General features: G+C 38.7%; 1 protein-coding gene across 1 annotated transcript in view; it reads left to right on the top strand.

Moving 5' to 3' along the window:
- Positions 1 to 23896, top strand: part of DNAH6 (dynein axonemal heavy chain 6) — a 303630-nt gene that overhangs the window by 171654 nt on the left and 108080 nt on the right. The window contains exons 45-56 of the mRNA XM_515578.8: positions 1131 to 1285; positions 6946 to 7177; positions 10278 to 10430; positions 12306 to 12446; positions 13809 to 14051; positions 16104 to 16271; positions 16773 to 17008; positions 18186 to 18447; positions 19596 to 19719; positions 20220 to 20416; positions 22040 to 22243; positions 22985 to 23110. Coding sequence (XP_515578.6) covers positions 1131 to 1285; positions 6946 to 7177; positions 10278 to 10430; positions 12306 to 12446; positions 13809 to 14051; positions 16104 to 16271; positions 16773 to 17008; positions 18186 to 18447; positions 19596 to 19719; positions 20220 to 20416; positions 22040 to 22243; positions 22985 to 23110 — 2241 coding nt within the window. The remainder of the gene's footprint in view (positions 1 to 1130; positions 1286 to 6945; positions 7178 to 10277; positions 10431 to 12305; positions 12447 to 13808; positions 14052 to 16103; positions 16272 to 16772; positions 17009 to 18185; positions 18448 to 19595; positions 19720 to 20219; positions 20417 to 22039; positions 22244 to 22984; positions 23111 to 23896) is intronic.

Here is a 23896-nt window from a genome sequence, read left to right as displayed (position 1 = left end):
TGTTCGAGTAAAACATTCCCAGTGTCTCCAAGAGGGCAGAGACCATGTCTGTTTTTTGTTCATCTTAAGTTCCCAGGTTCCTGCACAGAGGTACGTGGCAGGCTCTCAATCAATGCTGGTTCAACACATGAAGGAACTCGTCTTTATATTATATGTAGACAATACCTCACCACTCTGGTAACTCCACTCTAGATAAGTATTACCACCCGACAAATAAAAAAGATAAACTACGTGTTTTTGTAAAGTATATATTTATATTTATTATGAAAAGTATGGTCCAAAGTTTGTTTTCAAAGATTATTTTCCTGTGTGTTTCTAGTTGATTGTATTATCACATGAGGGAATAAACAGAAAAAAAACAGCTAGACTCTTCTTGCATTGCCTATGTGTGTTTTAGTAAAACATTCCAGGAGAAAGTGCCCCTGGGGCCGTTGCTACATACAATAGAGAAGGGATATCATCAATAGATTAAAACAAGGACTCGACTCCCTACACTTTACACCTGAATTTCATTCTTAACAATTTAGGTAACCCTAAATGACTGCTATTTAAAAACTACAAATAGTTCTGGCATGATTTTTTATAATAATAGCAGTCTGCCATGCATAGTTTTTAACCAGTTAGCTTTTCCAATGTCAATAACCTAACAGCAAAAAAATGAAACCAGGTCGGGCGCGATGGCTCACACCTGTAATCCCAGCACTTTAAGAGGCAGAAGCGGGCAGATTATTTGAGGTCAGGAGCTCAAGATCAGCCTGGCCAACATAGTGAAACCCCGTCTGTACTAAAAATACAAAAATAAGCTGGGCGTGGTGGTGGGCGCCTGTAATCCCAGCTACTCAGGAGGCTGAACCGAGGAGGCGAAGGTTGTGGTGAGCTGAGATCGCACCACTGCACCCCACCCAGCCTGGGCAACAGAGAGAGACTCCATCTCAAAAAAAAAAAAACTGAAATCAGAATATAGCATTGTGAGAAAAATCAAAACCCTATTTCTGAGCTCCTATGTAAATTTTATTGCAAAGACCTTCAAAATTCCAGCGTAGCTCTTGAAGAAGTTAAATGAAATGGATTTTCCAGGTTATGTGTCTATCAGAATTGATCCAACTTGGTTCTTCTCCCATAAATTATAGTTTGGAGCAGATAAAGCTGATCGGATTTATGATGACATGCCTGATATAGAGAAAATTGCAAATGTTCTACAGGACTATCTTGATGATTATAATCTCACAAATCCCAAAGAAGTAAAGTTGGTGTTCTTCCAGGATGCTATAGAACATGTTTCAAGGTATAGTGCTATAAAGTGCCCAATAATGCATTGATTTAATATTTTTTGTATTAAAGGGTAAAAAAATAAGTTGTATAAACTCTTCAAACAGATTGCTAGATGGTCAGAGGTCTTTTATTAACTCTCACCATAACTTAAGGGTTATTGTTTAACATATTTTAAATATTTGTGGAATGAGCTTTCTATGGAATCCCCAGAGTCATTTTTTTGCTAAATATTAATAGATGGTTTCTGTTCGTTTTTATCTGTTCTGTCTTGTTATAAAAAGGATATGAGGTTGTTTACAGAGATACATATACGGTATAACAACGCTAGTTCCATGCATGCCTAAAGAAAGAGGAGCTTCAAAATTATAGCAAAACAAGTTCAATCCAGGATCAAAGGTTTCACCTGCTTGCATGTCTGACTCTTACCCACTACAAGTGTCCTATGAGGGACAACCTTGACACATTCATGAGCATCCAGCCTAAATATCTGCAGTCCTTGGGGCACACTTCCTGAAGTGGCTCCTGTCCTGCTTGACAGTTCTAATGCTAAAATGATCCTTCCAGGATAAGCCAACATCTGCCTCCTGTGCTTCTCGTATCCATCCCATCCTGTGAAGAGTCATGATTAAGGTACTCAGTGTGGGTATGAAACCATGATATGGAGCATCTCATTTACCTGGTACAACAATCTCTCTATAGCTCAGGATCATAATCTCTTTACAAGTAAGTCTCAGAGAATGTCCCAGTGGTCTATTGCTATGTAATAAGCCACTCCTATCCTTAGCAGATTCATTTTATCATCTCTCAATTTTTGCGACTGTTCTCTGAGCATCTCTCTTGCAGTTGTAATCAGACCGCCGCTGGAGTGCCTGGAGCATCTCCGCCTCCATATAGTCTCTCCACTTGTCTCTCGGCATGGCAGCATCAGGGTATCTGGGTTTCTCAACATGGTGGCTCCAGGCTCCAAAAGCAAGTGCTGCAAGACAGAGCCAGGCAGAAGCCAAATGGCTTTTTTGACATAGTCTTGGAAGTCACATAGCATCATTTCTACTGTGCTCTTCTAGTCAGTGCAGTCATACAGGCCCACTCAAGGTCAAAAGAAGAGGACGGAGACCCTATCTCTTGATGGAATCTAAGAGCAAGTAGGACCAGAGGCATTATTGCAGCCACTTTTTGGACAACGCATTGTGCCACAGAGAGATTAGGTAAATGGTCCAAAGTCTTCTAGTCAGTGAGTGGCAGGTGGGGATCACAGCCAATGCTTCAGCTCTAACTCCACTGTGGGTGCCCCTACCCAAAATGGGCTCACTTTTTTCATAACAGCCCTCCAAATATTTGAAGATCATTCCCATATTCTTCTTAGCTTTATCTTCTCCAGGCAAAATTATCCCACATCTTTCTTATTGCGTGCTGGAGATTATTTCCAGTCTTCACATACTGAGCACTTTATAATTTTTCAATGTTCTACTTAAAATGCAGCATCCAGATTTGATATCATATCCTGTGGAATAAATACAGTAAAATACAGTGAGAGTAGGAATTCCCATGGTCTACTGCTGCAGCAAGATTTTCACAGCTTTGGTTTTTTTCCTGTGTCAACTACATTTTAGCGTTGGTCCTTGTTAATACTGACAGTTAAATCCCTAGAATTTTTTTTCACATAAACCATAAGCAAATAAAGTCTTCACCTGTTCCATATTTCAGCTCTTTAATTAGCCCTAATTCAAGATTTATGTTTGTCACAGCTTAAGTGTTATAACATAGGTTGTTTGTCATTGGCTTGTCCAGATGCCACTTGCTTCCCCTCTGTCCCCCTGGCAGCATACCCACATGCTATCCCCTAACAACTTTTATTCCCATCGCTCAGGCAGGCCCTAAGCCTACAAGGAAAAAAATAATGGCAGCATTTTGGTCTGAGAAACTTCCTGGAGAATAGACCAGACCGTAAGCAAAGTTGGCTTAATTCTATTTACAATCTTTCTTACTTTTGTGAAAGAGAATTACCAGGCCCCTCAAGGTTTGCTTAAAATATTATGGACGGAAATTAAAAACCATTTGTAGCATGGTGAAGATTTGGTTTTCAGATGCACAAAGTACTGCCATGTAAATAATGATGTAGACTGTTCTCTTTTATTCAAGAGAGGATCAGTAGTTAGGAATCAGAGAAAACATATTTCTGCTTGTAAGAGCGTTCAAACACCTAATGCTGATTAGCAATGGAAAGGACTTTGTTATGAAAGTGAGTTATGGATTAACTACTAAATACTCAGTAATTTAGCACACACTACATTTCCATTTGCTGGTGACATTTTTGTTTTTGGCTTTTTAATGTAGGGTAAGTAAAAGTCTTTTAACTCGGGGGAAAAATTTGCTTCAGAGCCTGTGCTTTCAAAGAGCAAATGCACCAGGCAGTTTCTGCCCATTGTATGCCCCTAAAGTTGTCACCACACTCCAAAGATAGTAGAACAAATCTATTAGTATTTAAGCCACTAATTAGGAGAACCATCTCTTGCCTACCACGTGAGAGAAAATATAACTTAGCTACTACATTAGAGGATTCTTACTAGGGGAAGTTTTCAATCCATTTATAAGTAAATTGCCAGAAAAAAATAATACTACAAAGCAGAATGGACAAGTAATTTGTTTCCAGTAGTTTCAGATAGAAATAATCAAACTGCTATAAATAATAATGTACATGAAATAAGGAAAGAGTGACATAAAGTGCAAGATTTTTATCATATTCAATATTTCATCAACTGTAGGACACTTGTACATTATGGGAAAAATAAGAAAACATTATTATCTATTCACTCTGCCCTCAATTTTATGCTCGCCTGGGCAGCTGAAGAGAAATAAGCAAATAGACATCTGATGTGTCTTTGAGTAGATGTGTACTGTGACAGACACATAGCAATGACAATGGTGCCTGTGGGTCTTCGTTGTTCTAGTAGAGGAGTTGGCCAAAAGTTCTGGGGAAGAGGTTGACAAACTACTTTGGTAAAGGGCCAGATAGAAAAACTATTTCAGGATCTGCAGATCATACTGTAACTACCCAACCCTGCTGTCATAATGCATAAGCAGCCACAGACAGTAAGTGAATGAATGAGCTTGGGTATGTTTCAACAAACTTTATTTATAGACGTTAATATTTGAATTTCAAAGGATTTTCACATATCATGAAATATTACTCTTTAAAAATTTTTTTCAACCATTAAAAAAATCTAAAAACCGTTCTTATCTCATGGGTCATTAAAAAACCACATTGTTAAGGGGCAGGATTTGGCCCGCAGGCCATAATTTGCTGACCCCGGTTTTAGACAAAGCCATCTTACCAAGGCACTCAAGATGTGGAAAAAGTGGACCTGTCTGAGGAGCAGGAGAGGGTGTAAAGGCGGAGGAAACAAATTTCAAAGTTTGATTCTTATTTCAGAAGATCCTAAATAATGACTGGGAGTCTGTGCCTTGTCCTGGAGGAAGACTTTTTAAATAAGTCCTCGTAGACTCCCTGTTCTATTCTTACACTACATAGCTCCTATCTCCTGCCACCAAAGATGATGTATATAGTAACTAACTGTTACAGTCTCTAGAAGTTGGTTACTTGAATGTGGAATTGATGGAGCACCCGCCAAATGCTATGCACTGTTCTCATAGAGAAATGGACAGCATCCAGGCCCCCATGATGAAGCTTACATGTGGGAGTTAGCAATGGTTTTCTCTCATGAGTTACAGTGACCATGTGATGTTTTCATAATCAAAAAATAATAAAGCCACTATAATTTTAAAATATTTGATCATTGTTTTCTTCAATTATCAACAACATAAATAAGGTAGATAGATAGATAGATAGATAGATAATAGATAGATAGATAGATAGATAGATAGATAGATAGATAGATAATTTCCCAGAAGAAGGAAGGGGAGGAAGAGGAAAAATAATTAAACCTGCTTTTGTATTTATCCCATGATTTCTAGATTTTAGACAATGGTAATGATAAGTTTTAAATTATGTTTATATTTTATGTCTTCTTAAGAAGAATTTATTGACGTTATCACCCCCTTTTCTATCATCTTAACAACAATGTATAGAGTTGATTCTCATACATACTGGTCACCTTTATACTAATATCCCTTCCCCCTTCCCAGGTTTTTAAATTTCATTCATACTTGTGTATATCTTCAAGGAATCTTTTAGGGAGGCTTTGCAGATTATTTACTCTCTGAGCCATAACATGGTATTTTTCTCCCTCTAACCATTGTCTTGTAAAATGTCATCTTGTCGAGTAGATGCCTGAAGCCAGCCTAAAATTATTTTTTCCTTTAGGGATAATCTATTATTTCTGCATTAGATAATCATAAACTTTTCAATTGTGTTTAAAACATAGATTTCTACTATAAAACTTCTGCATGTAAATTACTTATAGATCTCCTAGGAAACATTTAGTGTTTTGTCTCTCCTCTAGTTTTCTTTCTTGATCTTTGGGTCTGTGGGTTCATTCCCAGTGGTTTCTTCTATTATGTCAGTCACCATTGCCTCAGTTCTATTCCTTCTTCTCATTCCTGTAATTTCTATGATGTGGCCTCTGGGATGCCATTTGTTTCTCCGAGATTTGCCCTCCTTATCTTCCATTTTCTCTCCCATTATTTTAAGATTGCTATCTTTTTTCTGAGTTCTGGGTATATTCCTGGAGTTTGGCCTCTACTTTTCCTGTTCAACTCTCCACGGTACTCTATTTGTGAGACTCATCACCTTCCACTCAGGTTTTCAGTTTAGTGGATTTTCCATCTCTACCCAACTTTTCCTAAATTTGGGGGGGTTTCCCTCCTTTTTGAGTGCTCTCTCTCTAGTATCATCATTGTAGTGCTTTTCAAAATTCCTGTTGGCCGGGCGTGGTGGCTCATGCCTGTAATCCCAGTACTTTGGGAGGCCGAGGCAGGCGAATCATGAGATCAGGAGATCGAGACCATCCTGGCTAAGACGGTGAAACCCCGTCTCTACTAAAAATACAAAAAATTAGCCAGGCATGGTGGCAGCCGCCTGTAGTCCCAGCTACTCTGGAGGCTGAGGCAAGAGAATGGCGCGAACCCAGGAGGCAGAGGTTGCAGCGAGCCGAGATCACACCACTGCATTCCAGCCTGGGCAACAGAGCAAGACTCTATCTCAAAAAAAAAAAAAAAATTCCTGTCAACATGAATCAGAAACTTTCTAAAATTTTGTTGGTATCCTGCAGTAAATCCATTTCAAAGTGTTCTGTTGATCTCTCCTTCTGCACTGTGGTATCTTTTTCTAGGTTCAGTGATTTTTCTGCTTGCTCATTCTTATAAATGGAAACCTGGGCTTAGCAATTGACAATGTAAGTTGTGGCCTAGATCAGCTAGGGTCTCCAACAAAGTCCTTCAGACTTCAGGGAAAAGAGATTTTACTTTATTCTAAATTTGTACGACTAGGGCGGAGACCCAACGGCCTGTTAGGAATGGGGGAAAGAATGAAAAAGAGAAAAGCCCAGCAGTGCTGTTCACCAAACCCTGGCCTCAGATGCAGCCTGCTCTTCCCTTGCAGCATCCTGCCCAGGGAGGAGGCTCCACTGGCCACCAGCATTTGGCTCTGGGGCAGGCTCTCTGAGCAGGAGCCATGTCTGTGAACTTGAAATAAACCCTCTGCTCTGATGTTTGCAGGATTGCTCGGATGATACGTCAAGAAAGAGGCAATGCCCTGCTTGTTGGAGTAGGAGGCACAGGAAAGCAGTCACTCACGAGACTTGCAGCTCATATATGCGGTTACAAATGTTTGCAGATTGAACTCAGCCGGGGATATAATTATGATAGTTTTCATGAAGACCTGAGGAAGTTGTACAAAATGGCTGGTGTAGAAGACAAGAATATGGTTTTCCTTTTCACTGACACCCAGGTGTGTGTTTAAATAGCTCATGGGTGAGAACAGGAAATGTATGGGTGTTACAATCGGGTGTGTGCTTTGAACAGTTTGTAGGATGAAGTCAAGGGGATTGTTCCCTTTGATAACAGATTTCCTGCAGCTTGTAAAAGACTTTTATAATACATTTTTATTTATTTTACCAAGTATTGTTTCCCTCTTTAAATTCTTAGTAATTAAATTTGATCAAAGGTCGAGGAGGTAAGTTTTTAACTTTTCTTTGAGGGAAAAGGCAAAGATAACAGAAGGTAATAAACTATAAAAGTGCATATAAGAAAATAATTTACCAAAAATTCAATTAGGGAAACATGACTTTACCTACAGAAAGGAAAAAGTAAGGGCTATCTTTTGGGTTAAATTACCTTTAAAATTGAAGTAGGATTACATCTATATCTACGACAGCTAATTTAACTGATCTTGAATTAATTCTATAGCAGAGGACTTTCTACATTGATTATTCTTGGGTATTTTTTCTTTAGAGAAAATAAACCCATCTAGAAATTAGCCAACGAATAAAAAAGTGATAGATTTGATGCATAAATGTTTTAAATATTGTAAGCAGAATTAAATACAAAGAAAAAATTGGAAAAATATTTTTAGTATCTATGACATGCAATGAGTTTATATCTTATTATAAAAATACTTATCACAAATGAAAAAGGAAAAGTCAAGCACATCTATAGAAGAAATAGAAAAAATGTGATAGAATGTGAATACACAGTTCCAGAAAACAAAGGGCTTTAAACACCTGAAGAAATTTTCAACCTCACCATTAATGAAGGAAATTGTAATAAATAAAAATGCCAGTGACTTGGCCTTGCAAGTTGATAATGGTTAAAAATCATAATATACAGTGTTGGCAGAGGTGTGGGAATAATAGGCCTGTTTATTCCCACACCTCTGGGAGATTATAAATTAGCAAAATCTTTCTGGAAGGTAGTTGGCAATATGTAGGTAAAGCCTTTACATTTCTTTTACATTATACTCAAAGCTATGTACAAAGTTGCATGTATAAGAATATCTATTGTAATGTTTTTAAATAATAATCTGAGAGAGTATTAATGTCCAGTGAGAGAAAGTCATATACATAATATCTGATATAACCATATACTAGAGCACTGTGTAAAAACTTTAAAATTATATTTTAGAAGCATCCACATTTTAATGTATATCTAGACATGTATGCCCTGTGTACAAAGAGAAAACATTTGAATCTTGGGATTGTGAGTGATTTTTATTGTCTAGTTTTGCTTATCTGTAGTTTCTGATTATCCTAAAATTAAGATATTTCTGATAGTGCTTTTAACATTGCTTTTAAAAATCAAACAAGTTATGTAAAAAGTCTCCAAGTATTAAAGCTCCAAAGATCAAGTCATATTGTGTTGCTTCTCTTTAGACAAAAAGTTACTACATTCTGTTGGAAGCCCCAATCAATCTCAAATGTTCTACAATAATGAAGAGTAAACGTAACCATAAAAATAAAAATGCATGTGTCTATACATGAACTTATATATACACAAAACATTATAAATGTGAGAAGAAATTGAGAGAAACAAGATGTTAAAAATAGAGTTTAATTGGCTGTAACTTAACAAATACAAAGTAGAAATAACTATGATGAGATATTTTACATAATATAATTTCTAAGCTACAATTAATAGCTATATACTATATTTCATATTTTACAGAGAAAGCAAATATTTTCTAATACTACTGAATGTTTACAAAAATTAATCATATACTAGATTTAAAGAAATTTTTATTAAATCGTTAAAAGCATAAGCTGTACTCATAACATTCTTTGCCCATGCTTTAATTAAGGGAGAAATTAATGATGTGTCTTAGGACTTTAAAACATTCATATAAAGATCAAGAAAGTCAAAATCTCTTAGAGACTAAGAAAAATGAACTTAATATAAATAAAAATCTATGGAATGCAACCCAGCAGTTCTCAAATTTACATTTGTAGATTTGAATCAAAAATTAGAAACTACACAAATTAGTTTACTTAAAACTTTAGGAGGGAACAAATGTCACAAGACACATAAGAAAATGGAACAAGATAAAGCAAAAATAAATTAGAACACAGAAAACTGGTGTTTGCTCTTGGGGAAAATTGACAGACACAATTATACCAAGTTCATTAAGAAAAACAAAAAGTTTCAAATGAAGAAAATAAAATAACAGATATCTTGTCATAGTTAAATATATAGTACTCAAACTTTTATATAACTAAAAAGTTAACTGAAATAAAGGGTGAACGAGAGATTGCTTTTAAATATTTGCATCAATGTTGAAAGACAAAAAGTCTATTTCAAAATATGTAAATTACTCATGCAAATTTGAAAGAAAACTCCAAGATGCAGGTGGTTGCAAAGTTTAGACTGACTTTTTAATGGACAATAATAAATGTGGGATAATATTTTCCCTTGCTAATAATCAAAAACATCCAAAATAAATTCTCCAAAAGAAAGCATTTATTATACCTCCCAAATTAACAAAAATAAATGTTAAAAATTGATGAAGTCACACTTGAATTGAATGAGAAATAGTAAAATCTTCAAAATCCAGAAAATATTTATGCATTTAATGGGTAATCTCACTCCTGGGAATTTGTTTCAAGAAAATAATCCAACTAAGGGGAAAAGATATATGCCTAAAATTGTTCTTATAATGTAAATAAGACTGTAAACTATCTCTGTCCGTGCAAATGTATGGTGCATCAGCTCAATGGTGCATTCTGCTTCTATATTTGTGATAAATATGATGAGTACATTACAGAACTATGGGTTAGTATTAATGATAAAATGGTAACTGAAAGGGGCAGAATATAAAATACTTGCACATATGACTTGACCCAGGTAAAATGGGAATGCCTGCTAAGAAACAAAACACAAAGGAAAAATGAAAAATCAGTGTACTTGCTATGTTAGAACTTCAGGGTTCCATGAAATTTTTAAGATTATCTTCTCTTAAAGATGAAATTGATTCATGTGAATTTTAGAATAAATATTTTGCTTTATAATAAATGGAAAATGATTGAGCAAGTTGTAATGAACACTGCTATCTTCTACAGATTGTAGTGGAGGAGTTCCTAGAAGATATAAATAACATCCTGAACTCAGGTGAAGTGCCTAATTTATTTGAAAAGGATGAACTGGAGCAGGTTTTAGCGGCCACCAGACCAAGAGCAAAAGAAGTAGGAATTTTTGAGGGGAACAGAGACGAGGTAGGATGTGCCAGAGTAGTTATGTGGCTTTATCACAAAAACGTTTCTTCACCTTTTATTTAACCATTCATTGATTGCCTGAAGGGGTCCATGAATAGAATTTTTTTCAATATAATTGGTTTCCTTTGTATTCTACGTATTTTATTTTTGGTGTTTAAAGCATTGGGTCACCAGACTTCCAGAAAGTTCTGTGGGAAGCAGAAAACAGAAATCCCATTGCCCCACAGAGGTCATAGTCTTGTCCAAACTGGCCAGCCTCTCTTATTCCTCTTTAAGCACCAGTTTATTTCACACACTGCAGCACCCTGCCTGTGGCGGGCTGAAGGCATAGGTCCAGCGTTGTTGATGCCCTTGCCTAGCAGCAATGTTATGACACAACAAAGCAGGAATGTGTTTTCTCTCACTCTCTCGGGAACAGTGTGGCTGCTGTACACTTCCATTCTCCAGCACCATGCTAGATCCCATACACCATTACTTGTTCACCCCAGCTTTCTTCCTTGTTTCTGCACCTTCTTTAACTTTCTGGCTGTTCTTTCTTATATCTTTACTGTTTCCCTTTGTGAGAATTGTCTCTCCTGCTAGGTCGGAGATTATAGGTACAGATGCAAGTCTACTTCTGCTAATGTAAGCAGGAAGGGATTTATTAAAGGGACACAGAATCATTGGAAGGGCCAAAGAAAGAAATTCCAGACTGAACTGCTTGGAATGAATATAAAATGTACACTGTAGAAGTCAATGGTCAAGGAGGTAGCTGCCTCTGCCACAACCATTCCTGCTGAAGCAGGGAGCCACTAAACCAGTCAGTGTGCCTCTGCATCAGCCGCCAGCTCCAGAGCCATGTGTCCTCCATCACATCAGGAAGCAGCTGAAATCAGGAGCCACTTCCAGAAATAATAGCTCCAGGATAGTTTATCAAAGAACTAAGAATTGAACTACCATTTGATCCAGCAATCCCATTACTGGTATATACCCAAAGGAAAATAAATCATTCTACCAAAAAGAGATATGCACCTGTATGTTTCATTGCAGCACTATTCACAATAGCAAAGACATGGAACCAACTCAGGTGCCCATCAGTGGTGGGTTAGATATAGAAAAAGTGGTATGTGTACACCATGGAATACTACACAGCCATTAAAAATAATGAAATTGTGTCCTTTACAGAAACATGGATGCAGCTGGAGGTCATTATCATAAGCAAATAATGCAGAAACAGAAAACCAAATACCACCTGTTCTCACTTATAGCTAAACATTGGGTAACATGGACATAAAGATGGGAACAATAGACACCACAGAATAAAAGAGCAGAGAGGGAAGGAGGGATGAAAGGGTTGAAAAACTACCTATTGGATACTGTGCTTACTTCCTGGGTGACAAGATCAGTCATACTCCAAACCCCAGAATCACGCAATATATCTTTGTAACAAACCTACACATGTACCCCCAGAATCTAAAATAAAAGTTGAAAAAGAAAAAAAAAAAAAAACTCCCATACCATGCAACTTCTGCCAGGCTCTGCACCTGTAAAACTGTGCAGCACCCTGCCCCTCTCTCCCAGATGTCTTCTGCCCCACAGCAAAACCTTGTATGAATGGCCCTTTATTCAAAGGATCTCCTCAAGTACACGGGTGAAAGGGACCTAAATCACATCCAGAACCCTAGCCACAATGGAGTTTGCAAAATGTCATTTTTAATCTTTCCAGACTGTGTGAGAGAAAGAGGTTGGAGTGAATGTTGAACAAGAAAATTTACATATCTACTATGCTGACATTTTATATTTGATATTGGGAGCCTCAGATGCATTAGCCAACACTTATTTTCATTGTTGCTTAATCATTATTTTAAATTGAAAAAATAACTTTCTTTTTGTCAGGTGTTTCAATACTTTATCAGCAAAGTGCGTCGGAAGCTGCACATTGTTCTCTGCATGAGCCCAGTTGGGGAGGCCTTTCGGTCCCGATGCAGGATGTTTCCATCCCTTGTGAATTGCTGCACCATTGACTGGTTTGTGCAGGTTGGTGACATCCCAGGATATCTCTTTGAGAAGTTGGACTTGCTTGACTTTAAAGGGGTAACACATTGCCCAAGAGTAACTCATGGGTACTTGTATTAGCTTTAAAGCCTACTAGGAATTTATTCATATAGAGAATGACCGTGACAATCATAGAACAAAGACAAAACAGAATTTGTAAAGGAAGAGACCATTGAATTTAGCAATGTGGAAGTTATCAGCGATCTTGACAAAATCTGTTTCAATGGATGGTGGGAGAAAGGGTTCAAGAGAGAAGAGGGGAGAGAAATCTGAGTCAGTGGTTATAGGCAACACTTTTGAGTTTTGCCCCAAAGGAAAGCAGAGAGATGGGGCAAGAGCTAGGGGACATGTGAGGTCAAGAGAGAAGTATTTTTAAATGTGAAACACAAGCGGCATGCATGTGTGCTGATGTAAATGATCCAGAAAAGATAAATATATGGATGATGCAGCATACCGAGTTAAGCACTGTGGGACCAGTGTCCTTGAATAAGCAAGAAGGGATGAGAATGAGTCATCAAAGAAGGGGCTGACCTGGTCAGGGTGCATCCACAGCCTACCCCTGAGTAACAGGTGGGGAGGCAGAATATATGAGCACAGATGCAGGTAGGTAGGAAGATGTGGGGGTAAGAGGTCATTGAAGTTCTGTTTTCATTGCTATTGGTTTTTAGTGATATGGGCAGTAGGGTCATCAGCTGAGAGTGAAAAAGAAAGACTAAGTGTCAGCAGTTTAAGGAAGTAGAATCCGGTGTGAAATACTCAGGAGAGCATAAAACTGATATATTAGAAAATGTAGAAGCATTTCTGGGCTGCACTAAGCTAATTATCAAAAATTTAAAGTGATACTAATTGGCAGCCATGCTCAGCTGCACAGTTGCAGGCATGAAGTAAGAGAGTTGCATTTGACCAATGTTCAAGTGAGTTCAAAGAAGCAAGAGAGGAGCAAAGGAGTTGAGGTGTGCAGGGCAGTGACTATAATGATGGACGTGAGGTCCCAACTATGTAACAAACAGAGTGAGGACGTAAGGTCCCTGTAACATATGTGATTTATTTATGGAATTCTAGAAGCACCCAATCATTAATTCATTCAGTCAACAAATATGTATTGAGCAACTTCCGTGTGCATGATACTGTGGAGACATATGGGTCACTAAATGCAGACCCAGGCACCCCTCAAATGGACAGAGCCCTTCAGTTCATTAAGCACCATAGACATGAGTAGGAGTTAACTAGGTGAAGAGGGGACTGGGCAGGGAGGAGTGCCCGAGAAATATGTTTTTCTTGGTATTAAACTGTATGTTATTGAAATGACACAACAGATTTTCTAGATTTTTCCTTGATTCACAGTGGCCCAGAGAAGCACTTCTTTCTGTGTCAAAGACATTTTTCTCACAAGTCGATGCTGGAAATGAAGAACTGAAAGAAAAGCTTCCCTTGATGTGCGTGAACGTTCACTTGAGTGTCTCCAGCATGGCAGAGCGCTATTACAATGAGCTGCGCAGGTGGTACTACACGACACCCACCTCCTACCTGGAGCTTATCAATCTTTACCTGTCTATGCTGTCTGAAAAAAGGAAGCAGATTATTTCAGTAGGTTCAATATTATCCATGAAAATATTGTTTTGCTTGAACTCAGAACTTTTGAGAATGCATGGAAACTCTATGCACTGTCTTACCTGTCAGGGCCCTGTATTAGTCCATTCTCGCACTGCTATAAAGAAATACCTGAAACTGGGTAATTTATAAGAAAAGAGATGTAATTGGCTCACAGTTCTGCAGGTTGTACAGGAAGCATAGTGCTGGCATCTGCTCAGCTTTTGGGGAGGCCTCGGGAAACTTTCAATCATGGCAGAAGGTGAAGAGGAAACAGGCACATTTTATGTGGCAAGAGCAGGAGCAAGAGAGAGAGGGGGGTGGTGCCACACACTTTTAAACACCAGATCTCACAAGAACTCACTATCATGATGACAGCACCAAAGGGAGGATGGTGGTAAGCCATGAGAAACTGTCCCCATGATCCAATTACCTCCCACCAGGCCCCCCCTCCAGCATTGAAGATTACATTTCAACATGAGATTTGGGTGGGGACACAGATCCAAACCATATCAGGCCCTCTCCATCCTGACATGTGCCCCTGACAACCTAAAATATGACCAAAAAGTGTTTCCTGCTGTTGGTCTGAGGGCCTTCTCCTTTTCAATAATTACATATATTTTCCTTCTGCCATTTATGCAAGTATCCTTGACTCAGTAGAATGATATGGGCATCACAAGACTATCAAAGTTATGCAGTGAACTGGTCATCTCTGTGGTATTTAATACAGAGGAAAACATTTTGTTAAGCAATACAGATGGTGTTTTAAAGAACATATGCCAGTGGTTCTGACTAAGAGCAAGGACCGGGGTATCAGCCAAACTGTGTACAGCCTATGTTCTGCCTCTGGCTATGCAACTTTGAGCACATTAGTAACTTCTCTAAGCCTTAGTAGAAAATAAGGCTAAAAGAAAATCTGTATCTACCTCTTGGATTGTCGTGGAATTTAAGACACTTTGTTAGTGAATTCCTGAAACTATGATCTGACACATATAAAGTGCTCAGAAAATAGAAGCTGCTGTCATCATCATCATCAGGAAATTAACATGACCTACAATTTTCTACATTTTAAACACACTAAAAATGGAAGCACTTACAATATAGATATTTAAATTTTTTCAGAGGATTTTTACCTGGTTAAATGCCTGCCTTGTGAAATAACTTGACTGATATTTTTGAAATCTGCCCATTTGAACCAAGCTTTTTTTTTTTTTTGAGATGGAGTCTCGCTCTGTCACCCAGGCTGGAGTGCAGTGGCACAATCTCAGCTCACTGCAACCTCCGCCTCCCAGGTTCATGCCATTCTCCTGCCTCAGCCTCCCAAGTAGCTGGGACTATAGTCACCCGCCACCACGCCCGACTAATTTTTTGTATTTTTAGTAGAGATGGGGTTTTGCTGTAGCCAGGATGGTCTCAATCTGACCTCGTGATCCGCCCACCTCAGCCTCCCAAAGTGCTGGCATTACAGATGTGAGCCACTGCCCCAGCCATGAGCCAAGCTTTCTGACTCACCTTCAAAAAACAATTCTTCCCAGGTGTCTCCTTTACCAGATACCAGCCCTTTGATCATGGTCAAGAGTTTTCTACCACAGGGAAGTAGGTTTCAAATCCAGCAGCTAGAGCTACACCCTCTGGACCTCAACTCCCTAGGGGTCCTCAGCCCTGCTGGCCAGAGCAAACAAGCTCCCAGAGCTGCAGCCTCCAGGGATTCACATCTGGACCTGTTCCTCACTCATTCAACATGCTACCACAGGGAATAAAAACAGTACCATGTGGTCCTTACTCTCAGTGAGCCACAGCCCAGTGACGTCCCACTGCTGTGGCCAGAGGGCATGGATCCAAACAACTGTGATGAATGTCATGGCCATTTCTAGAGTTCCATTATCTGAACATTTCCCAATTTGTAATATGTTCACAACCTGAATTATTACAAACTGATTTACCAATTCTGTAGATGTAAAAGTCTAATACATGAGTAATATGTGTTCGATACCAGTAAACTTAGAGTTTATAATACTCATTATAATATAAATTTTCATTGTTACTTAGGCACGAGATTGGGTGAAGAATGGTCTCACCAAGCTACTAGAAACAAACATACTAGTAGATAAAATGAAATTAGATCTTTCAGCTTTAGAGCCTGTACTTCTAACAAAATCAGAAGATGTTGAAGCCCTGATGGAAAAATTGGCAGTGGATCAAGAAAGTGCCGATCAGGTATGCTGCGGTTCCTGAGAATGTGGAAAAGGCTTCCGTCAGCAACTGATCACTTATATATAATGAGACACGATTGGATTTTTTTATTATATATGTTATTAAAATAATTAAGTGATAGATTTAGCAGTTTTTTTTTTTTAGCAATTTAGCAATGCTTTTAAGTTGTAAACAATCTCCCTTTACTAAATCAGTTTGGCTCTGTCCCCAAGAATTGATGCAGCCCAATGAATAGGACAGAGAATTGTGAGGAAAGCACCACCTACAAATATAAAGCAACTATGTCTCTCCTAAGATGGAACTGTTTGTTATAATAAGTTTATATTCATTATGCTATCGGCATGGCATAGATGGACAAAGGAGAGCATAAAATGCAATCTAGCTAATTCCCTTTCATCATTACTCTAATCCAAAGGGCAAATATGACTCACTATTATTGGCTTTGTTTTGAATATTAAAATTCAAATAATGAGGCCACTTAAGCAGTCATGTTTCAATGGTTAGGTCCGTAACACTGTGCAGGAGGACGAAGCAACAGCAAAAGTCAAAGCTGAAGAAACCCAAGCAATAGCTGATGATGCTCAAAGAGATCTTGACGAGGCACTACCTGCACTAGATGCTGCCAATAAAGCACTGGATTCCTTAGATAAGGCAGATATATCTGAAATCAGAGTTTTTACAAAGCCCCCAGATTTGGTCATGACAGTAATGGAAGCAATCTCCATTCTTTTGAATGCCAAGTGAGTAATTCAGAGTCATGTATTGCCATGATACCTGGTAAGAGTTCTTTACTGTTTTCCTCCATGGTAATGTATATATTCATTCCCTTCTCCATCTTCTCATTGCTTCAGTTGGTCATTCAACAAATTGATTCAAGGAGCATTTTCTTCCCCAACATCTATTTTGTACTAGATGGTGGAAGATATGTTTTTCTCTGCAAGATATACACAGGCTAGTGGGAAGACAGACATGAAAACTAATAATTTCATTGCAATGTGAGAGTTGTGTAGCATTGGGAGTGCTGAGAAAACAGTGCCTAAGCCCAGCTGGGATGTGCAAGTAGGTTTTTTGGAAAACAATGCTCAGTTGGATAGTGGGACCATAGGCGAGCTCAGGAATGAGCTTTGATGTTCTTGGAGTGGGATGGGGCTGGGCAGGAGGCCAGTGATTGCATCACGAAAGGTCTTAAATGCTGCACTTCAGATTTCATCTTGGAGATATGTAGTTTTCAAACTTTCTTTAGTGATACAAACTTTTTTTCAATAAAATTATGTTGTAATGAACCTTTCTGTGTAAAACTAGGCAAAGGGCTCAGAGCACCACATCACCACCAGGCTTCCAGGAGACAGGGTGGAGAGGTTCCCACTGACCCTTAAACTGGTACCTCGGTAGGACCCAGAAAGCTCTGCAGAGCACAGATAGAGAGCTGTGGGCAGAAGGGACTGAGAATCGTTGAACATTTTTTATCTAATCAGATTTTCATGGTAGGAAGATCAATCTGGCAAAAGTTCAGAAGAACAAAGTTCAAAGAGACATAAAGCCCAGTTAGAAAGCAATTGTAGTGTCCTGGCAGGTGATTTTAAGGGTGGGAACTATGATAAAGGAGGTAAAATGTGAGTGCCTGCGGCGTTTTAAAAATAAAACTATTGTTTCTATAATGCCTTACATTTCTAAAACTGTGATTTTGTAATTCTTTCTCTACCAAAGCTGGGTCGCATGGAAACTTAGTCACCCATTTTCTTTTCACCCCCTCAATTAATTGTGGTGCACCTAACTACCAATTACTAAAATTATAGTACCAAGATTAAAATTATCCACTTATTGGGATAATATCATAATGTTCTCAAAGAAATACATTTCTTTTGTTCTTATATTACTTCATTTCAGTGCCATTAATATATCATGTCTGTCTTTCAGGCCTGATTGGCCATCAGCAAAGCAACTTCTTGGTGACTCTAACTTTCTAAAAAGGCTTTTAGAATACGATAAGGAGAACATAAAGCCTCAGATATTGGCAAAACTTCAAAAGTATATTAATAATCCTGATTTTGTGCCTGAAAAAGTGGAGAAAGTGTCCAAAGCATGTAAATCTATGTGCATGTGGGTAAGAGCTATGGATTTGTACTCTCGAGTGGTCAAGGTCGTCGAACCAAAAAGACAAAAGCTCCGCGCCGCACAGGTACATTTTCTGTATTGTGATATTTTATAGAATTGAAGGCCATGATCGCCAGTCATTTCAAGTTCTCTGTATAATGTTACTGTGGTCCTACACAATATAGACAGTGACAAAACTCTTGGAAATTAGCTTTTGTTTTAAACAAGAGCTGGCAATTTTTTCTCAGAAATTGCCTCTGAAATCAGCCTTCTTTCAGCATAAGAGGAACATGAGTTCCTCAGTATATTCATCTGAAAAAAAGGGAATTAATCTCTTTCTTTAAGGTACTTTTTAGCTCAAGCATCTGATGGTCTGTATTTCCGTTTGCTAAATACTTCCATGCTTGATGGTGTCATCTGAGATTTTAGAACCAGCTTAACCCTGTCATTGGATGTGAGGCCCTTCATCTTCCCAAGAAGAAAAAAGAATGATCATTTAGTGGAGCAGGTTACTGAAAGAACTGTTGCTATAGAGCAGGGTTTGGCAAACTTTTTCCATGAAGACCCAGAGAATAAATATTTTATGCATTGCAGGCTGTATGGTCTCTGCAGCGAGCACTCAGCTCTGCTGTTGCAGCACAGAAACAGTCATTGACAATACATAGATGAATAAGCATGACTATGTTCCAATATAACTTTATTTATTGACTCTGGAGTTCAAATTTCACACAATTATCACATTTCATGAAATATTATTCTTTTAAAGATTTTTTTCTAATTATTTAAAAATGTAAAAACCATTCTTAGCTTGCATACTGTACAAAAACAGGCAGCAGGCTAGATTTGACCTGCAGGCCATAGTGTGCCGACCTCTGATGTGGAGAACTAGTTAGGAAATATTAGTTTCCGCTATGGCATGAATATTTAATTTGTTGCATCATTTAAAATTAATAATCCATTATGATACCTAATTCATCCCAAATGCTCGGTACACCTGTTTCTCTATTATGATTTATTTTGTTGGGCTTTATTATTGATTTTGTTTTGTTTCATTTACTTCTGTTCTTGTATTTTACTCTAATTTATATTTGTTTTCACTTTATGTATCACATCAAAGTCTTTTTGGACATGAAAAGAGGAACATATATAAAATTTTTTTTAGATCTGTATTATTAATGGGCAAATTCAGCCTTTTTTTGGCCCTGTTCTTAAACAGTTGCTTGATTTTATTAGGCTGAACTTGACATTACCATGGCTACCCTGAGAGAAAAGCAAGCATTACTAAGACAAGTAGAAGATCAAATACAGGCCTTACAAGATGAATATGACAAAGGTGTAAATGAAAAAGAAAGCCTGGGTAAGTAACTCATAAAATTTACATTGGCCAGGAAATGCCTGATTTTCAGAAGTAGGAAGAAGTTTTTGGCAATCAGGTTTCAGCTTTTATCCAATGTGTAGAATGTATTTTCATTAGCCTCCTAGGATCAAATAAGAACTCATGTGTTTTATATATTCAACATCCTGTACCTGAACAAGCCTTACTGGAGCATGTTACGTTAAAACACAAAACAGTATGTGAATTTGATCCAGAAGCTAAATACTACAAGGATACAGAAAGCACTGTCTTCAACCAGAGTAATGGAGTATCAAAAAAGAGTTTTCGATATGGAAAAGGCAAACTTAGACTTGGTTCTGAAATGGGAATTAATGCTGAATTGGTGTAAGGTTTCATAGAGATGTATTACCATCATTAGCTAAATAATGCTATTCTGCCATAAAAAGAAACAGGTAAATAAGCTTTTAATACTCTATGAAAATATTTAATAGTATAATCTGATTTTCTTAAAATTTTTCTAGCAAAGACCATGGCCCTGACAAAAGCACGTCTAGTACGTGCTGAAAAGCTGACAGCAGCATTAGAAGATGAGCAGGTTCGATGGGAAGAAAGCATACAGAAGTTTGAGGAAGAAATATCAAATATCACTGGGAACGTGTTCATAGCAGCAGCTTGTGTGGCCTACTATGGGGCTTTCACAGCCCAGTACAGGCAGTCAGTGAGTAACCCTGCTTTCTGTAAGGAGGGGTAAGAAGCAGCTGAAACTGGAGCCAGGGGTGGTTCATTTTTCTGAGTTCAGATGGAGGCTCTCCACTGTAGAGGTTCTTCATGGTAGAATTTCTTTATATATTTCACAGCCCTCCACTCCTCCATCAGCCAGTGATGGTCTACCCCTAGGCTTTCCTTAACACGTTCCTCCCTTTCCTTCTCCTGTCTTAGAAAGCTATTCATCATTTACACAGCTCAAAAACCTGGGGGAAGGAAAAGAGACAGTGAGTCCCCTACCCTTATGATCACAAGTGGCATGTAAAGCCAGCCTGGATGAGATGTTCTCAATTGGTGAAACTGCAAGAGGGCCAATCAAAAGAAAGGAGCAGGCAGGACCAGGAGGAATCTGTGCTTCCTTAGGCTTTTATCTCTATAAGAAAGAAAGCCTCAGCTGGGTGCGGTGGCTCATGCCTATAATCCCAGCACTTTGGGAGGCCAAGGCGGGTGGATCACCTGAGGTCAGGAGTTCAAGAGCAGCCTGGCCAACACTGTGAAACCTCATCTCTACTAAAAAAAAAAAAAAATACAAAAATTAGCTGGGCATAGGGGCAGGTGCCTGTGATCCCAGCTACTGGGGAGGCTGAGGCTGGAGAATTGCCTGAACCCAGGAAGCGGAGGTTGCCGTGAGTGGAGATTGCGCCATTGCACTCCAGCCTGGGCAGCAAGAGCAAAACTCTGAAGAAAGAAAGAGAGAAAGAGAGAGAGAGGGGGAGAGGGAGGGAGGGAGGGAGGAAGGGAAAGAAAGAAAGAGAAAGAAAGAAAGAAGGAAGGAAGGAGGAAGGAAGGAAGGAAAGAAAGAGGGAAGGAAGGAGGAAGGAAGGAAAGAAGGAAGGAAGGAAGGAAAGAGAGGGAGATAGAGGAGAGAAAGAAAGAAAGAGAGAAAGAAAGAAAGAGCCTTTCATTTATCAGAGAATAAAAGTTTCATCTACATGCATTTTCCAGGAAATGAAATTATTTGAAAGAATTTTAGTCATTTTTTTGAAATGTCTTCCTAAAAATGTTTACCCTCGTCCTTCAGTTATAAAACCTGATATAATACTCTCATACAGACTCTCCAGGAGCTCTAAGCTCTTAGGGTGCCATATTTCTCACTGGGGCCAATTGTACTTTTTGGGGACAGACAGCTCTCTCTTCTGCATGACTGCACCACTCATTGAAGGAGGTCATATGCCAACATCCCTTTCCCTCATCTACTGATTGCTTGTACACCGTCAGTCATTGTGATAACCCGAAACTTCTCCATATGCTTTCAGACTCTCCCAACAGGGAAAATACAAACCTGGTTGAAAACCACTGCGACAACCCAGTCATTTACACATGAGACAACTGAGGTCCAAATAGAGGGAATGATGTTTCCAAAGTCACATCTAACTAATGGTATAGTCAGAGTACCTAGGCCTCCTGATTTTGGTCTACTGCCTGTGTCCCATGCTCTGATGCAAGCACATCTGTGGAGACTGGCAGGGCTTAGCTCTTCAGCCACTGACTTAACCACTGCCCACCACATTTTGCATGTGCCCTCGTTTACTGAGTGTTCCTGACTCTACTCAGGTAAGCTTTCCCCCTTCTACAGCTTATAGAGTGTTGGATCCAGGACTGTCAGTCTCTGGAGATCCCAATCGATCCTTCCTTCAGTCTCATTAACATTCTTGGAGATCCCTACGAGATACAGCAGTGGAACACTGATGGGCTGCCCCGTGACTTGATATCAACAGAAAATGGCATTTTGGTTACTCAAGGCAGAAGATGGCCTTTGATGATTGATCCCCAAGATCAGGTGTGTAGCAAATGCTTAAGAGAGTGGCTTTTGGTTCTGCTTAATGTTGAGCTAGCTATTAAAAATTATAAAAGTGGGCTTCAATGTACTTGGAGATTTAGATTTAACATACATGGAGATTTAGACCCAGAAGAGAGTGTTAAAGTCCTATAGTCCAAGTCCCTCATTTTGTGGATGAGAAAGTAAGAAAGGAAGAATTGAAGTGCTCCCGTACTTGATTTTGATTGGTTTTGTTTAGGGGAATGACCATTCATTTTTTGTTTTCTGTGAGGGCAGAAATCCACAGATCTTCATTCTTCTGTAGTCCTTGTTCCTAAAAGGTCTGAGAAATGTGAGTGAAGTCAGGGTATGATCAAATTTTAGGGCAAGCCTGACTGGAATTTACAGTTGACAGCATCCCATTTTCTGACTCCCTGAGTTCATGGATCAGGTTGTACTAAATAGGGTTTGGAAGAGGGAGCCACTGTGGAAGCAAGGGAGACCAACATGAATACCATAAGCATGAACTCTGTTCCCAGATGACTCTTTTCTTTATTTCTTCCACATCTAAACAAAGAGAAGAGTCCCAAACATTGGGCTTAAAAGATGTCTTTATTGTCGGGGGACAGGGGAGTATAGTTTATATATTTCAAATTTGTTTCTAGATTGAATAACATTTCCACACTTTCTTCTAAAGCTTTCGCTTTCTAGCCATTTATTATGCTCTGAAGCAAATGTTCTGCTCTGTGCTTTTCCAAACAGGCAAACCGTTGGATAAGGAACAAGGAAAGCAAAAGTGGTTTAAAGATCATTAAGCTTACAGATAGTAATTTCTTACGAATACTCGAGAATTCAATCCGACTTGGTTTACCTGTCTTACTGGAAGAGGTTTGATTTTCACTTCCTTTTCTCATATCAGTTCCCAACTTTCAAATCATATCTGGAATCCTATATAGGCCACATCCCCATCATGCTAAAGACACCAGTCAACTCCATTTTCAAATTGGTCAAACCAGTTCCTCTTCTCCTTAAACAATACATTATCACATTGCAAGAGGGATGGGAGGGAGGACCTGTTGACTTTCAGACATTGTTTTAGTGTTAAGAGGGCTGGCCTCTGTTTCCTGACACTGCTGTTTCACAGGCCTCATTATGGCCCTTGATGGTGAGCTGCCCTGAAAATTCACAACAGTAGTGCAGTCAGGATTATGTACATACAATAATGATGCGAAGCCAGTAAAATATTCTAGTGGGTACAAACATTATTTTTTACTTGGGCATAAGTCAGAATTGGATTAAGTGAATTAGATAAGAATTAACTTTTGTTAAAAAAAAAAAAAAAGAAGAGGAAGAAGAAGGGAGGGCAGTGTTGTTTGTTGAGTCTAGGTGCTCCATTTCTTTGGCTATCATTGCAAGAATGGATGTTATTTAAAATTGTTCCCTCATTCAAACATTATTTGAGAACCAGTGGCAAAAAATATAGATGTGGTTTCTGTTCTCAATAGCTTACAATTGAGGTGGGGACAGAGACAGTAAACAGAGAAAGAAAGAGAGAAGAAATGAGAGAGGGAGGGGAAGAAACTTGTTATCAGAGGTTTGAAAGGGTAAAGAGGGGGCTGGGATAGTCACCAATGGATAGGCCACCAAGGCTGGTCTGACTTAGATATGTGGATA

The sequence above is a fragment of the Pan troglodytes genome, chromosome 12 (genome assembly GCF_028858775.2).
Source record: "Pan troglodytes isolate AG18354 chromosome 12, NHGRI_mPanTro3-v2.0_pri, whole genome shotgun sequence".
Classification (NCBI taxonomy): domain Eukaryota; kingdom Metazoa; phylum Chordata; class Mammalia; order Primates; family Hominidae; genus Pan; species Pan troglodytes.
Note: the sequence above shows the minus strand (reverse complement) of the source record. Positions and strands in the feature narration are given on the sequence as shown.